This window comes from Oncorhynchus clarkii, chromosome 26 (assembly GCF_045791955.1).
Source record: "Oncorhynchus clarkii lewisi isolate Uvic-CL-2024 chromosome 26, UVic_Ocla_1.0, whole genome shotgun sequence".
Lineage (NCBI taxonomy): Eukaryota > Metazoa > Chordata > Actinopteri > Salmoniformes > Salmonidae > Oncorhynchus > Oncorhynchus clarkii.
This window is the reverse complement of record NC_092172.1, coordinates 12,128,856-12,146,720: the sequence shown is the minus strand read 5'-3', so window position 1 is coordinate 12,146,720 and position 17,865 is coordinate 12,128,856. Positions and strand designations below refer to the sequence as shown.

General features: G+C 44.7%; 1 protein-coding gene across 1 annotated transcript in view; it reads left to right on the top strand.

The window, feature by feature from the left end:
- The window catches only part of LOC139384699 (coiled-coil domain-containing protein 102A-like), a 70,439-nt gene that overhangs the window by 48,014 nt on the left and 4,560 nt on the right, over nucleotides 1–17,865 (top strand). Inside the window, exons 7-8 of the mRNA XM_071129529.1 lie at nucleotides 7,721–7,891; nucleotides 9,081–9,184. Of these exons, the coding sequence (XP_070985630.1) occupies nucleotides 7,721–7,891; nucleotides 9,081–9,184 (275 nt within the window). The remainder of the gene's footprint in view (nucleotides 1–7,720; nucleotides 7,892–9,080; nucleotides 9,185–17,865) is intronic.

Here is a 17,865-nt window from a genome sequence, read left to right as displayed (position 1 = left end):
ACAGAACAGGTACAGGAGATTGTAGAGGGGGGTGTTTGTCTGTGTGTGTGTTATGTGTTCCTGTGTGTGTGAAGGGCAAATAGAACTGCTATACTATTTGTGAGCAGGAGAAGCAGAGAGGGAATCAGAGAGGAAGGGATTTTACTGATACCAGAAACTGAGGTTATTTGAGGGAACATGCTTTTCAGGCTGGAGGACTGAGATAAACGTGTGTGTGCGTGTGTGTGTGTGACAGAGAGAGTAGGGGGGTGATAGAGTGAGAGAGAGAGAGAGAGAGAGAGAGAGAGAGAGAGGGCAAAAGAGAGAGAGAGAGGGCAAAAGAGAGAGAGAGAGGGCAAAAGAGAGAGAGAGAGAGCAAAAGAGAGAGAGAGAGCAAAAGAGAGAGAGAGAGCAAAAGAGAGAGAGAGAGATAGAGCAAGAGAGAGAGAGAGAGAGAGCAAAAGAGAGAGAGAGAGAGAGAGAGATCAAAAGAGAGAGAGAGCAAAAGAGGAACATTTGCCCTGATGTGTGCTCTGACAGGACAGACCTACCTTCCTTCCCCTCGTTAAGGAGCTCTTTTTTTAACCTGACATTTATTCTCAGCTATGAGGAGAGAGGGGGAGGAGAGGAGGATGAGAGAAGTACATTACAGGGCGAGGGTCAGCAAAATATCTTTATGAGAAAGGGAGGCGGGGAACAGGACAAGAGGGAAAGGAGAGGTGAAATGAAGGTTAGAGGAAAACGTGTTTATATGGAAGGGGGCAATCATAGTGGTATGGATGTGGAAGAGAGCAGAGCAGTGGTATTGTAGAGAAGTGAAACACTTTAAGGATGGTGAGGAGTAGCACCAGTATGGAAGAGAGAAGCAGGAGAGGAATGTGAGGATAGGCCAAGGAGCGGGCGGCTGGGGCAGGTGTCGCAGGGCCGGGGAGTGGCCAGGGTAATGAGTTTGCTTCGTTGCCAGGTGCGTGGGGAGATGAACTCCAGCAGTTGCAGGTGGTGACCCCAAGGCCATGCACCTGCTCCCTCAATTACTGCAGTTGGGCTCTGCTACCCTGCATAGGGGCAACCCGGGTCGGGGCCAGGTCTACTTGGAGCTGTGTGTGTGTTTATTATCGCCTATAGGGAGTCTCTACATCCTAGGCAGAGGGAGAACTTCAGCTATATTATGACTAAGTGTTTGCCTTGAAAATATTACAGTTATTTAATTATGGATATTGCAGCCTGCAAACTGAATTTTAAACTGTGGTCGGTATGGTCCAGGGCAGACTGGTTTAATCTGTCTAGCCTTTAAGACCGTATTCAACCAGCCCAGTTGGATCCGTCTGTAGAATGGCAGGTATAGACAGTACCCAAGGACACGTTCAGTTGCCAAACATTGTCGACGGTTCCAAAATGTTGTGTCTTGCTGAACACACCCCGGGGGAACTGTGGGAGCAGGCTGTCTGGCGGAGGTGTAGCCTGGGGGGGATAGGTGCTCCCCCTGGCAGCTCTTTGGTTCCTCTAGGGGGCCACTGTGAATCACACACCTACCTCAGTAGAGATAGGCTTATGGAGCTGTTAGCTGACTGTGGAACCATTACCACCCCAGTGCCCCCAGTTTCCCATTGATGAATCACTCTGTCCCCATCTTCTCTCTCCCTCCCCCTCTCCCATCTCCATAGATTTGATCTAATCCTGACCAATCGTGCTGGAGCATAGCAATAGGCTCCGTTCCCTCAGGCAGCCTCATAATCAACCCAATTCTACTATCCAGTGTGTGGTGTGTATGTGTGCCTGTGTGTCTGTGTGTGTGTGTGTGGATTGGGTGGGTGTGCAGTATGTGGGTCTAAATGAATACTATATTACATATGATAAAACTATTAGGGTAAAATATAGTGTGTAAGCGAGATTTCTCGTGTGTGTGTGTGTGTGTGTGTGTGTGTGTGTGTGTGTGTGTAGGCCTATGCGCTGTCTATCTCTGTCTTGGCTATGCATCTGTGTGTGTGGGTGTCAATACATGTATGAAAATATGCTAATGGCAGAGGAGGAGGGGAGACGGGAGTGTGGGTGGAAGAGATCACGTGTGAAGAATGTCTGTGTGCATATAGCTTTTGAATCTTTCTCCGTCTTGGCTGGTTCGCTACGTGTTGGGTAATTTTGTGCGTTGTGTCTTCACGTTAATGCTAGCATGTGTGGTCACTTTGACTAGAGTGTGTAGTGTATTTTGTGTAGTGTGTGTCTTTGTTTCAGTGCAGTGAAGCGGATGTTATGACACATTTCAGGGTCTTGGAGCCAGTCACGGAGAAACATTTAAACAGCTAGCCTTGCGTGACGCCCCTCTTTATCTCGCTCCCTCCAACCTCCCTTTATTTATTTACTGATTGGCTATGGGGCTGGGTGTCTTACTGCTCATGTCTGTTTCTGTCAAGCTTGGTGTGAAAAATGTCTGTAAGGGTGCTTCCTACATGTGTCATTATGTGGCTCTTCATCTGTGTGTTACATTTGATGTGCTTTTTGGACAGGATTCCTGCAGTGTGTGTGCGTAGGCGTGTGTGCGTGCAGACATTCACACGCGCTCCCGGCAGTGTGTCTGTGAATCAGTTTGAGTGCATAATCTCCGTCTCTCACCTCCAGCGAGTACCTTCATCATCATAGATCATTCATCAGTCTCTCCCTCATGTTTTATGTAGACTCAGCTCTTAGCCCGGCGACTCGCCCCTCCTCTCTTTATCGAAGCGGTCCCTTCGCAGAGGACACTCAGACCCACATTACAGCTGAGGGAAACCTTCGATCCAACAGTAGAGAATGCTGTCTGATTCCGCTGCATCTCACTGACTTCAAAGTTCCAAACTCTGAAGTGGTTCTTTGTCAGATAACGTGATGCAGTGATGTCACACGTTCTCTTTTTCTTCTCTTGGACATCACAGGGTCATCTTTTCCTTCTTCCAGTTCTTCCTCTTTTTCATGACGCTTTTTCTTTTGGAAAATCCCGGTTGCTCTTCGTCTTCACCTCTGTCTCGTTTATTCACACTCGCAAACCCCTCCCGTGCCACTCTCCTCCCTCTTTTTCCCACATCTCTCCTTCCAGACTCATGTTAAACATCTCCAATCCGAAGTTGAATCTAGAATCGCCTCCTATTTCGCAACAAAGACTCCTTCACTCACGCCGACAAAACATACCCTCGTAAAACGGACTATCCTACCGATCCTCGACTTCGGCGACGTCATTTACAAAATAGCCTCCAACACATCAGCAAACTGGATGCAGTCTATCACAGTGCCATCCGTTTTGTCACCAAAGCCCCATATACCACCCACCACTGCGACCTCTATGCTCTCGTCGGCTGGACCTCGCTACATATCCGTCGCCAAACCCACTGGCTCAATGTCATCTATAAGTCTTTGCTAGGTAAAGCTCCTTATCTCAGTTCACTGGTCACGATAACAACACCCCCACGCTCCAGCAGGTATATCTCACTGGTCATCCTCAAAGCCAACACCTGCTTTAGCCGCCTTTCCTTCCAGTTCTCTGCTGCCAAGGACTGGAACGAATAGCAAAAATCGCTGAAGTTGGTGACTTATATCTCCCTCACTATCTTTAAACATCAGCTATCTGAGCAACTAACCGATCGCTGCAGCTGTACACAGCCCATCTGTAAATAGCCCATCCAATCTACCTACCTCATCCCCATATTGTTTTTATTTACTTTTTTGCTCTTTTACACCCCAGTATTTCTAGTTGCACATCATCATCTGCACATCTATAACTCCAGTGTTAATTTGATAAATTGTAATTACTTCGCTACTATGGCCTATTTATTGCCTTACCTCCTCACACCATTTGCACACACTGTATATAGACTTTTTTTCTATTGTGTTATTGACTGTATGTTTGTTTATTCCATGTTTAACTCTGTGTTGTTGTTTGTGCTTTGCTTTATCTTGGCCAGGTCGCAGTTGTAAATGAGAACTTGTTCTCAACTAGCCTACCTGGTTAAATAAAGGTGAAATCAAAATTATTATTTTTTAAAATTCCCCTGTGTTTCCCTCCCTCTCTTCCTTTGTCTAAACTAGGCACTTGATGAGGGCATTCCCCCTGTCTGTCGTTGTGTGCCTCTATGTATATAGTATCAATCCAGACTGTACGACCCCCTTCCACTTAACCCCTGTCACATCTCACATCAATCAACCAAACAATTATCTGCTTAATGAGGTCATATATGACCGGGGATTTCCTGCTCAAAGTACACCATCTACTACTAATGTTACCACAAAGTACACCATCTACTACTAATGTTACCACAAAGTACACCATCTACTACTAATGATACCACAAAGTACACCATCTACTACTAATGTTACCACTGTACGACCCCTGCTACAAACAAGCCTAGTCCTTTTAGTTTGATAAAAGATACAATGGTTGTTTTATTATTATTTAGGCTACAGTACACCAAATGCAGTTTTGGGGATCAGGGTTTTGTGATTACATTGTTCATTTCGAACACCTTGATATTGTATCGTAAAAATCATCTGCCCCTTTACAGCTCCTCCACTGTCACCACACACACAGTCTCCGGGCCAGATAGTGCTGTTCTACATGCTGTACAATAGTAATCCATTTTCATTTCAATTTGCTTAATTAGCATGAGACAAGAATGTACATATTGCCAAAACGTACTTTGGAAATGGAATGATTCATTAACACTATTAACATCGTAAAAAAATGAGCAAGATTGTCAACGCAACGACAATCAGTAAAAAAATTAAAAGAAAGTAAATAACATACATACAATAGCAAGTCATCCTCGAGTCTTGGTAGTCATGCTCCCCGGGTTAAATGTCTTTTCTACTGGGACTCCCAGAGGCTGTTGAAGTAGACCATGTGATCTAGAAACAAAGAGTCAAGCATCATGGAACATTTCTTTCCAGGTGGTCTGGGGATTCAAGGTGTGTGTGTGTGTGTGTGTGTGTGTGTGTGTGTGTGTGTGTGTGTATCCCCTCAACCAGTCTTGGCAGTACTGGGAGTTGTGGGAGCCACATCATGCATGTGTTTTCACACAGTCTGGACACTTGATTATCATTTTGAATTATTCATGAACCTCTAATCTCTCTCTCTCTCTCTCTCTCTCTCTCTCTCTCTCTCTCTCTCTCTCTCTCTCTCTCTGTCTCACTCTCTCTGTCTCTGTCTCTCTCTCTCCCACTCTCTCTGTCTCTCTCTTTCTCTCTTTCGCTCTCTTCTCCTGTACACAGCACAGCCTCTCTCTCTTGTCACTCTAACCTGGCTGTGTGCCTCTGTGTGTGAGCTAGTGTACAGACCAGGTGGCAGTCACTGTGGGAGCCATATCCAGCCTGACAGAACACACGAAAGCCACAGAAACACATCAATAATTCACCTTTAATCAAGGACTCAATGGGCCCGCTGAGACCAATGGGATGGCAATGGACGTATTTCCCCTGTTGGACGTCCATGGTCTCCCTGACTATTCCAATTTTCCACTTCTCTGGTTCTATCTATACGATTTGTCTGTGACGGTGTGGTTAGAGAGTAGGGCTGACCCCATTTCTTCGACTGGTCGATTGTTTAGTCGATAGACTGTTGGTCGACCAAGATGTCTTTAGTCGAGCAGTAGCAAAAAAAAGACATGTCTGATTTTTCCACAACCAGTTTATTCCACACATCTGACTTCCTCTTTACATCCTGAGCAACCAACCCCCCCCCCCCCCCCCCGTTTCTGGTTTATTTGTCATGTCCTCTGCATCCATTTTGCTGTCACGTGTTACGGTGTTCAGAGTTTGTTATAACCAAATTATTCATGTGATTATTATGTTATGCTATACGTCAGGCCCTATTGGTCACATGCATGCGATGCATACACGTGTCACATAAAGAGGGTTGAGGGAATAGGGAATGTAAAGACTGTTGATGTTCTGTGGTGGTTGCTGCAGCAGGGAGGAGAGAGAGACAACGTGCTGTCTTTTTTTTTTGTAACACAGCACAGCAAGTCTGAGCGCAGGCCCAATCATTGCGGTCAGACTCCCTCTAGACATCCGTGTGTCTTAATTATTTCATCAAACAGTGCTCTTAAAACGCCAGACAAGCTCAGTGCATAAAGTTGATTTAAATAAAACACATTCTGTAGGATGTGTCTATATATGGAAAAAATACACGTTTTGAAATTTTGTCCAATCTATTTTCTTTCTGATTGGGCCAGCCGTATTAGAGAGGTTTTTGACTATGGTAGTGAGGGCTTGTGTTTACGAACGTGTCGGCGGATTGTCATTTTGATTTAAAGGTGTCAATAATTCTTAGATGTAGAAAATAATACGTTTTGGGAAGTTATTTTCTGACTTGGCCCCACATCGATTTGGGCATACGTAGTAGGCATATCACACTGCCAGTGGCGGACTGAGGCATTGCTTACACAGTTTATCACCTCAACTGCAAACCTCAACTTCCTCCCTTTGTTGTTGTGTTTTTTTGAAGTGGTATTTTTTCCCTTCCTGTTAAGTGGAGGGCTGGAGCACTGAATCAATACCATGGACCGTCTGCTTCAATAGGACCGCTCATCTAGCCAGGGCTGCTTGAGTGCTTGGCTATGCAGCTAGGGAATACCAATGCCCTCCCTCCTCCTCCTCTCTCTCTCTCTCTCGCTCCACTCTCCGCTCTCTCAGTCTCTTCCTCCCGTCCTTGTCTCCCTCCCTCACTCCTGTTTGATTTCGCTGGCCTTGTAAAACAGTAGTGCATGCTGTTCTGCCCTGATCATACAGGATAATCCTCAGGAGAACTCAACTGATGGGAGTGATGACAGTGGGGGTTAAGTCAAGACTGCACTCTGACTGTTCAATGCAAAGCAGAGAAATGAGAAACATGCTCGACTCATCTGAGATCTGTGAGCAGGGTTTTCTCTGTGGTTGTCTTTTCAAGTCTCTAGTTTTTGACAACAACCATAAGAAATAATAAAAGATAAGAATACGAACATAAAGTAAATGGCTCAGTAGAATAGAATCAACGTTTTGGCGTAACGGTAAATATAATACAGGAAGGCACGATTTATAGTGCAATATTTACACGCATTTTGAGGAAGGGGGGATTGGGGGGCAAGTGTTTAAACTGTCCTGTATTTAGCAATCATAATAAGAGACTGGTAGCAGCAGTTGTGGTGTGTGTGTGTGTGTGTGTGCGTGTGTGTGTGTGTGGATGTGTGCGTAAGTGAGTGCATCTGTGCTAAGGTGTGAAGAGTCAAGTGCAGGTGGTCAGTCCAGGGGGTCAGTCCAGGGGGTCAGTCCAGGGGGTCAGTCCAGGGGGTCAGTCCAGGTCAAGTGTTTCAAGGCTTCCTTTATGTTTTCTTCGTGTTCTTTATTCTCGCTGTACGGGTAATGGTTTGTAAGCATTCAGCTCGGCACAAGCTTTTCCTGGCACAGTATGTCTACTTTCAATGGGAATCCGTACTTCTCTATCGCGTGAATGTGTTAAGGGTGCTCCTGCTTATTGATCAGTTCCTCAATGCTCTAACGAACAGTAGCAATGATGTCTAGCAGAACAAAGACCAGAGAAACTCACTCAACTCACAAGGAATCTCTTGGAGTATCTGCTACTCGGGAATGTACTCTCATTTGACCCAACGGCATCCGACACCCATCCGTCATGCTTGAAACTGAAATTGACATATAAGCGCCGGTACTTAACGGGCCCGAGGCCCGATTTAAATCCACTCTAACAGACTAGCGGACTGACCCTGACCCCTCTGCTACTCAGGAGTTGGCAGACATGCGCCACATCCACTCCAAGGTGAAGAAGCAGTACCAGGACAAGATGGCCGAGCTGGCCCATGCCAACCGGAAGGTGGAGCAGCATGAGACAGAGGTGAAGAAGCTGAGGCTGAGGGTGGAGGAGCTGAAGAAAGAACTGGGTCAGGCGGAGGACGAGGTGAGCACCAACACACACCACATTCACTTATACATGGATACATATACAGTTCCCTATGTAAATATTGGGACAATTAAGCATTTGGTTAATTTGAGGTTAAGGTTCAGACTGTCGGCTTTAATTTGAGGGTATTTTCATCCATATCTGTTGAACCGTTTAGAAATTACTGCACTTTCTGTACATCGTCCTCCCATTTTAGGGGAGAAAAAGTACTGGGATCAATTCACTTATGTGTATTCAAGTAGTAAAAAGTGAAGTATTTGATCCCATATGGATAGCACTTCTACATGAATGTGGATGCCACCATGATGACAGATAATTCTGAATGAATCATGAATAATGATGAGTGAGAAAGTTATAGACCCACACAACCTCCCCTGTTACTCTAATGGCGAGAGGTTAGCATTTCTTGGAGGGGGGGGGGGGGGGGATATTTATGCGTCTGTAACTTTCTCACTCGTCATTATTCGAGATTCATTCAGGATTATCTGTATTCATGTAGACGTGTTCAGAAACATGATATTCTTATTGACAATCAAAGTGACTCCAAAATGACACAATACATTATTTACCATTCATTTATTTTGGGCACAAAATAATCTGACACACAACCTAAACAAACAAGAGTTGGTAGAGTCACAAGCTTGATGTGGTCATTGCGTGCCATGAATATGGGACCAAATACTTCACTTTTTGCTACTTTAATACAAATATAAGTGAATTTGTCCCAATACTTTTGCTCCCCTTAAATGGGGGGAATAGGTACAACAAGTGCTGTCATTTCTAAGCAGTTATACCCGATGTGGATGGAAATACCCTCAAGTTAAATCTGACAGTCGGCACCTTAACCTCATAGTCATTGTTTGATTTTAAATACAAACTTTTGGAGTATAGAGCCAAAAGAAGAAAACATGCTTCACTGTCCCAACAATTACAGAGGGCAGTGTAGATACAGTAGATACTGTACACATACTGTACATACTGTCAGTAAGTGCTTGTGTTGGGTATCTAGGATTTTGATCCAAAGTATTCATTTCAGAATACTGATTGTAGTCTGGTGTAACTTTGATTTGCAATGACCGATTTCTCCCTCCCTCCCTCCCTCCCTCCCTCCCTCCCTCCCTCCCTCCCTCCCTCCCTCCCTCCCTCCCTCCCTCCCTCCCTCCCTCCCTCCCTCCCTCCCTCTCAGCTGGATGAGGCCCATAATCAGACCAGGAAGCTACAGCGGTCTCTGGATGAGCAGGTGGAGCAGTCAGAGAACCTCCAGGTCCAACTGGAACATCTGCAGTCCCGGTACGATTGATTCTGACACACACACACATGCGCACACACTCATCATATGCTCTCTCTCTCACACACACACACACATGCGCACACACACACACACTCACATACACACCTCTCATATATGCTCTCACACACACACTCTACCTATGTTTATCTACATGCAGGAAAAGGACACTTTCACACGTCCAATGTCATACCCTTCTCAGCGGTCTTTGGTAGTTTAAGATGTTTAATCAGACAGTGTATGGCTGCCATGCTTGTGTTCTAAACTCTAGTTCTCCCAGGTATCTTAGCTGGAGAATATTAGCCCACTGTGAGGCTTGTGTCTTAGTTTGTCAGGCAAGCAGCCCTGCTCACACTAGGCCAGTCTGTCTACTAGCCGTCCTGTCCCCCAGCTCTCTCTCTCTCTCTCTCTCTCTCTCTCTCTCTCTCTCTCTCTCTCTCTATCTCTCTGTCTCTCTCTCTCTCTCTGCCTTATCATTCCACCCGCGTCCCAGCTCATCCCCTCCGACAGCCAATCGCGGGCCGCCCAGTCACAATTTACCGTAGTAACACAGAGCCTGTGTGCAGCATAGCGGTGCTGGCCCCCTGTAGCTTAGCAGAGGGGTGACAGGCGTGTTGGCATGGAAACGCCTTTAGGAACACACACACACGGCCTCATGGAGCCCTGACCTGGAACAGTGTGGAAGTCAGGCCCCATCAGGTACCTAGTATAACACTGTACTGTACGTGGATGAACTCGCTCAACCCACATTAACCCTGATGCACGGGTCGTAGCTGGATAGGAGTGGGAATATTCATGTATTTTTTTTTAAATGAAATATTAATAGATGAAGGATTTTGAGATTTAGTGGTTGTCCACTACCTTTCCGATTGGTATTTTACTATCCTATCACTCCTCTCTCTTTCTGTCATTTCTTTCTCTCCCATCTCTTCCGGCCACATGTAATGCTTTCTTTGATCTCTCTGCTCTGACTCTTTAAAGGGATAATGTGACATTATGGCAATAAAAGCCCTTTTTTCTACACACCCAGTCAGATGAACTAGCATACTAGCTGTTCCTATAGACCTTCAGTGATTGCGCAAACGCTAGATAGCAATGGCTCCAGAAACGACCTACACCTTCCTTCAAACTACACTCAGAGACATAAAAATGGTATCCAAGAGTTCATCTGACCCTGGGGAAGTAGAAAAACGTAATTGCCAAAATGTCTCACTATCCCTTTAACCAGGGGAATAGTTCTCACCACATCCCAGCCTGTCTGTCTGAGATATAAATAGTTTAGTGGTCTCCCAGCTCCAGCCCAGTCTATGATCATAAAGCTAATGTCTAAATCAATACCTCAGACCAGGCCAGGTGATCCGGGAAAACCTCTGTTGCATTCTGGGACAGCCAGTACTGTGTGTGTGTGTGTGTGTGTGTGTGTGTGTGTGTGTGTGAGTGTGTGTGTGTGTGAGTGAGTGGTGGGGAAGGGGTGGTTAGTGGCCCAGCCTGCCAAATGCTTATTTTACTGTAGCTTGTTAAAAGTCCATCCTTCACATCGATTTATCAATCAATCCTCTGTGGATCGTCTAATCCTGTGCACACACGCTCAATGTCACAGGCGCACACACACACACAAACACAAACATACTCCACATAGCCTATACACACATGACCTTTGGCCCCCGGGTTTGTTAACAGGCCTAGGGTCAGTGGTGAGATAGTTGCAGACGGCGCTGAAGCGTGTGGATATAACGGCCTGGGAGAAATGGAGAGGGAGATAAGAGATGAACACGAAAGACAGACAGACAGACAGACAGACAGACAGACAGACAGACAAAGCTAGCCACCATGAGAAAGGTCCCTAACAATGGGGGGCGTTATTGTAACGCTGTCGCCATGACACTGTCAGAACGTTGTTAAAACAGAAAGGTCCTGAACCGGAGGTGTGGTGATGTCATGTGAGGCATCTTTACACCAGGATCTGGCCTTTACGCTTTGCGATACTGTGCCGCTCCAATCTGTCACACTGGACATAAACAACTAGCCACTTCTATGGCTGAGGTGTAGGCCTATTCTACAAAGCAGAATCAATGAGTTAGCCAGCTAACTTGCCTTAATATTCTGAGATGACTTATAATTTCTTTGAAAAATAAGCTTGAAATGGGCATGGTCTAATTGATTCAACATCCAAAAGCACATATCTAAGTTTAACTTCCTTAATGAACCATAAAATCAATCGTTATTCATGGCTGTTTATCAAAGTTAGCTGGCTAACTCATTGATCCTACTTTGTAGTGTACCCCTCTGGTCTGAAGACTGACAGCTTAATGGTCCACAATAAACTTTTCAGGATAGTGTGTGCATGTGATGGGAATGCATGTGCATGTGATGGGAATGCATGTGCATGTGATGGGAATGCATGTGCATGTGATGGGAATGCATGTGCATGTGGTAAGAAAGGGTGTTTTTCTTTCTGTGTGTTGTGTCATTTCTGGTGGACCGGCAGGACGTTCAGATCTCTCCAAATACTCGGCACTCTGAAGGCAATTAGAAAGTGGATCAAATGAAGCATGTTCTTTTCTTTTGATTTCCCGTCACTGTAGCAGGCTTGTCTGTTTAGCGCAGTCAGGGGGCCAATTCAGACTTCAAAATGGGACGCAGGTTGTGGAGCACCAACGATATTAGCAAAACTCTCTGGATGAACAGTGAGAGGCTTAACACGCACAGCCCCAATGTAGAGCTGTGGATGTTGACAGCAGGTTGTGTGCGCTGCCAATTGAAGTTCTCCTCTCGGCTTGTATGTCTTCCGAGGAGCCGCGTTAGTGGGTTTAACGTGATCTGAGAGGTGGTTATATAACAGAAGAGACGGAGTAGGAGAGGAGGATTAGAAAAGAGAGGGAAAGCGAGGGGGGAAAAAACAACGTTGGTTTTGTCTATAGATTTAAGAGGAAGGGCTTAGGATTGTGTTGGTATTTGAGATCTTTCTAACCTTGATTTCTCTATCCTTTCAATCTAACGTATAACCTTCATACTGTATATTCCCACGGAGTGTGCCACATTGCTGTTTGATATTGTACCAGCTGTGAACAGACAGAAATAACACATTAGCAGTTTAGCAAGGCTGTTGGCTTTATAGATTAGATTGATTTGCGTTCATGCATTTGTAGCGGAGGCTTTGTTGTGGAAGATATTGTGGAAGCAATTGGGCATGAGTTTGATAAATTAATTATAGTAGCAGCATGAAAATATAGACTACCCACTGGGCACAGACGCAATTTAATTGTTTGGGTTTGATTTCATTTTCTGTTGAGTTGTCAACTAACGTGAATTCGACGTGAAATCAACAAAACATTTCATGTCATTGGATTTAAGTTCACAGTTGTGTGGAAAAAACGGGAAATTCCCCTACGTTGATGACTTCTTAGCAAATCACATTTATGTTTTTGTAATGACATGGAAACAATGTGATGATTCAACCAGTTTTTGCCCAGTGGGTATCATTTCTCTATCCCCCCACCCCCTCTTTCGCTCTCTCTCTCTCTCTCTCTCTCTCTCGCTCTCTCGCTCTCTCTCTCTCTCTCTCTCTCTCTCTCTCTCTCTCTCTCTCTCTCTCTTGTCTTTCAGATGTACTCTCTGACACCTTAAAATGGCCTTGCTAAGTGTTTGGGCAATGGAAAAGCTTTTAGTCGTTTAGTGGGTGACTGTGGTCAAAACACTATTATGTGTAATTTAGCGCCATTAAAATGATCTCTGTTCCTGTCAGTGAATCCCCCAGTATACTAACATGGCCTGGGGAAAAGAGAGGGTCAATCTAGGCCTCTGGCTCCATCATACTAGCCTGATTCCACATCTGTTGGTATTGTCCTGCTAACTCCTGTATATAGTCCATAACCACAGACATTGACAGGACAGCACAAACAGACCTGGAACCAGGCTAGCATTACACCACAGAGGATGGGAACAGAGACTAGTAAATGGGAGCACTAACACAGATACTACTTCTTGGAAATACTTAACATAGTATATTCTGTACTTGCCAGGGTTTAGTTTTCTCTATGGCGGACATATCTTAGAGGCTGATTCTCTCTACCTGGTTGAATAATCTAATTTGACGGAGAGTGATCCCTGGCTGTGTGGGAGGCAGTGTTCTTTATTTTTCTAAACTGAGGCTCAGTTCACCCTTGAGCCATTCTAGCTGTGCGTCATCACAACACACACAGCAGCGCACACTACTGCAGATTCACTGCGAACAGGCACGCCAATCCATCCTGCAAATTTCTAGAAATAGTTCAACTCTCTCACATCATAATAACATGAGTGGTTGTGTAGTTTTAATAAGGATGTTGTTTGTCAGGGAGTGAGGGAGTGTCCTTTGCTGGTTGAGCTGCAGCTCAGACCAGGGTCATCTATAATTGAGGAGGGAGTGGATTCATTATGTGAAGCTGTGTTGGGTCTTTGATGTGCAGAGTGAGGTGCTGAAGCCTGCGGGTGAGGGATCAGATATGGCCCCACAGAGCCACCGTGTCACATTAGTGTCACTTTGTCTCCCAACGGGATGATGCATGGGGCACAGCTCAACACTCACACTGAACAATCACTGAACACACACACACACTGATCAATCACTGAACACTCACACTGAACACACACTGAACAATCACTGAACACACAGCTCAACACACACTGATCAATCACTGAACACTCACACTGAACACACACTGAAAAATCACTAAACACACAGCTCAACACACACTGAACACTCATACTGAACACACTGATCAAACACTGAATACTCACACTGAACACACACTAAACGCTCACTAAGCACACACTAAACACACTGAACACACTAAACACACACTGAACACTCACACACTGAAAACTCACACACTGAGCACTCATACTGAACACACTGACCAAAACTGAACACTCACACTGAACACACACTGAACAATCACTGAACACACAGCTCAACACTCACACTGAACAATCACTGAACAAACACTGAACACACACTGAACATACTAAACACACACTGAAAACTCACACTGAAGAAACACTGAACACTCATACTGAACACACACTGAACAATCACTGAACACACAGCTCAACACTCACACTGAACACACACTGAACACACTAAACAAACACTGAACACACTAAACACACACTGAACACACACACACTGAACACTCACACACTGAACACTCACACTGAACACCCTGAACAAACACTGAACACTCCCACTGAACACACACTGAAAGCTCACTAAACACACACTGAACACTCATGCTGAACACACTGAACAAGTACTGAACACTCACTGAACACACTAAACACAATAAACACATTCCAAACACAAACTGACCACTCACACTGAACACACACTGAACACGGACACTAAATACACTGAACAAACACTGCGCTATCACACTGAACACACACAGAACTCACACTAAACACACACTGATCTTACACTGAACGCTCACTAAACACACACTGATCACACACTGAACTCACACTGAACACACACTGAACACACACTCAATGCTCACTAAACACACACTGAACACTTACACTGAACATATTGAACACACACTGAACACTCACACTGAACACACACTGAATGTTCACCAAACACACACTGAAGACACACTGAACACACTGCACTTTCATTAAACACACACTGAACACACACTGAACTTTCACTAAACACACACTGAACTCAAACTGAACACTCACTAAACACACACTGAACACACACACTCCTCTATTGCTGGTATTGTTGCACACTTGAACAATGTCACCGACTTTCAAGCGTGTAGAAGTTTAGAATTATTACTTTTCTTTTTTTTAAATCACAAGACAGACAGGGCACATCAGGCATGCCGGCTTTATCATCACTAGGTCTCCTTCTGACTATGATCATTAGTCTCTGTATCACAAATATGTCAATTCTCATTATCTTAAAAGGATATAAACTTGTACTAAACACTTTTACTTTATAAAACAGTGAAGAAATGATACTATGGACACATTCACATTTCCACTCATATTCGAGGTTACAGATGGCTAATTTCATAACTCACTGTGACGCACCACCTTGCCAGTTGGCTAGCTAGACACTCGGTTAGTATACAACACAGTAGGTGTATTTCTCTGTATCTGGAGAACTTTAAAACAAGACTCTCTAATGTACTTGTCCTCTTGCTCAGTTGTGCACTGGTGCCTCCCACTCCTCTTTCTATTCTGGTTAGAGCCAGTTTGCTCTGTTCTGTGAAGGGAGTAGTACACAGCGTTGTACGAGATCTTCCGTTTCTTGGCAATTTTTCTCATGGAATAGCCTTCATTTCTCAGAACAAGAATATACTGACGAGCTTCAGAAGAAAGTCTTTGTTTCTGGCCATTTTGAGCTTGTAATTGAACCCACAAATGCTGATGCTCCAGATACTCAACTAGTCTAAAGAAGGCCAGTTGTATGGCATCTTTAATCAGAACAACAGTTTTCAGCTGTGCTAACATAATTGCAAAAGGGTTTTCTAATGATCAATTAGTGTCACACTCTGACCTTAGTTATTTTATTATGTCTTTGTTTCAGTATGGTCAGGGCGTGAGTTGGGTGGATTGTCTATGTTCTTTTTTCTATAATTTGGGATTTCCTGTGTTCGGCCTGGTATGGTTCTCAATCAGAGGCAGCTGTCAATCGTTGTCCCTGATTGAGAATCATACTTAGGTAGCCTTTTTCCACCTGTGTTTCGTGAGTGTTTATTTCCTGTTTAGTGTTTTTTCATTCACTTTACGGGACTGTTTGTTGTCGTTTGTTGTTTTGTTCAGTATTCAGTTATTTGATTAAAAACATGAACACTTACCACCCTGCACTTTGGTCCTCACCTTCTTCCACCACAGACGATCGTTACAATTAGCCTTTTAAAATGATAAACTTGGATTAGCTAACACAATGTGCCATTGGAACACAGGAGTGATGGTTGCTGATAATGGGCCTCTGTACGCCTATGTAGATATTCCATAAAAAATCTGCCGTTTCCAGCTACAATAGTCATCTACAACATTAACAATGTCTACACTGTATTTCTGATAGATTTGATGTTATTTTAATGGACAGAAAATGTCAATTTCAAAGAGACCCCAAACTTTTGAACGGTAGTGTACATGGCACATCAGACATGCTGCCTCTATCATCACTAGGTCTCGTTCTACTGATGGTCAATAATCTAAGAGCCCTAAGACCTCTGAGATCTCTTAGTTGGCCTAACAGTGCCTGACATTGAGCATTAGTCAGTAATAACTACAATAACCATCTTTTACCCTAAAGTACTGGTCTGCTTTGCAGTACCATGTGATTGTCTAAAGATATTACCCATAATAATAATATAAAAAAGAAGGGTGGCTATTTTTTATGCCTAATATTTATATGGGTCCCACAGTATCATTACTGACTGATTAGCGCCCCCAGCTCACATTGATTACTCATGAACTTGGACAGCTCATAATGTAAATCTCACTATCTGTTTACAGCCAGCTTACCCACCCTCTCATATTCAATCAGTCAGTCAGTCAGTCAGTCAGTCAGTCAGTGAGTCCGTCAGTCAGTCAGTGAGTCCTTCAGTCAGTCAGTCCTTCAGTCAGTCAGTCCTTCAGTCAGTCAGTCAGTCAGTCAGTCAGTCAGTCAGTCAGTCAGTCAGTCAGTGAGTCCAGTCAGTCAGTGAGTCAGTCAGTCAGCCAGTCAGTGAGTCATTCAGTCAGTCACTCAGTCAGTCAGTATGTCAGTCAGTGAGTCAGTCAGTGAGTCAGTGAGTCAGTCAGTCAGTCAGTGAGTCAGTCAATCCTTCAGTCAGTCAGTGAGCACTTCAGTCAGTGCGTCAGTCAGTCAGTGAGTCAGTCAGTGAGTCAGTCAGTGAATCAGTCAGTGAGTTAGTCAGTTAGTGAGTCCTTCAGTCAGTCAGTGAGTCAGTCAGTCAGACAATGGGTCAGTCAGTCAGTCAGTGAATCCTTCAGTCAGTGAGTCAGTCAGTCAGTCAGTCAGTCAGTCAGTCAGTCTGTCAGACAGTCAGTCAGTCAGTCAGTCAGTCAGTCAGTCAGTGAGTCAGTCACTCAGTAAGTCCTTTAGTCAGTCAGTGAGTCAGTCAGTCAGATAGTTGGTCAGTCAGTGAGTCAGTCAGTCAGTCAGTGAGTCAGTCACTCAGTAAGTCCTTTAGTCAGTCAGTGAATCCTTCAGTCAGTCAGTCAGTCTGTCAGACAGTCAGTCAGTCAGTCAGTCAGTCAGTGAGTCAGTCAGTGAGTCAGTCAGTCAGTCAGTCAGTGAGTCAGTCACTCAGTAAGTCCTTTAGTCAGTCAGTGAGTCAGTCAGTCAGTCAGTCAGTCAGTCCCAGGCAGGCAGTGGTGCAGTGGTGGCTGGCCTAGTGTTGTTAGCTATCGTAGGTTCATGAGTGCTACTGTCTAGACTCTAGTTGATCAGCAGTGTAACTGCATGGCCTGGGAGCTGGGCTGGTCTGGGGTCTTGGCTAGGCTCCTCCTCTCTAATGAGTCCTCTATTTACCTGGACAGCCTCAGACGCCAGGCATTGTCTTCAACACAAGTTTCCTGACGGTTAAGCTGTTGTGTCCTAATAAAGACTGACAGCAGATATACTGAACTTGCTACGACACAGGGGAAGGAAGGAGTTGGAGAAAGTAGAAGAGAG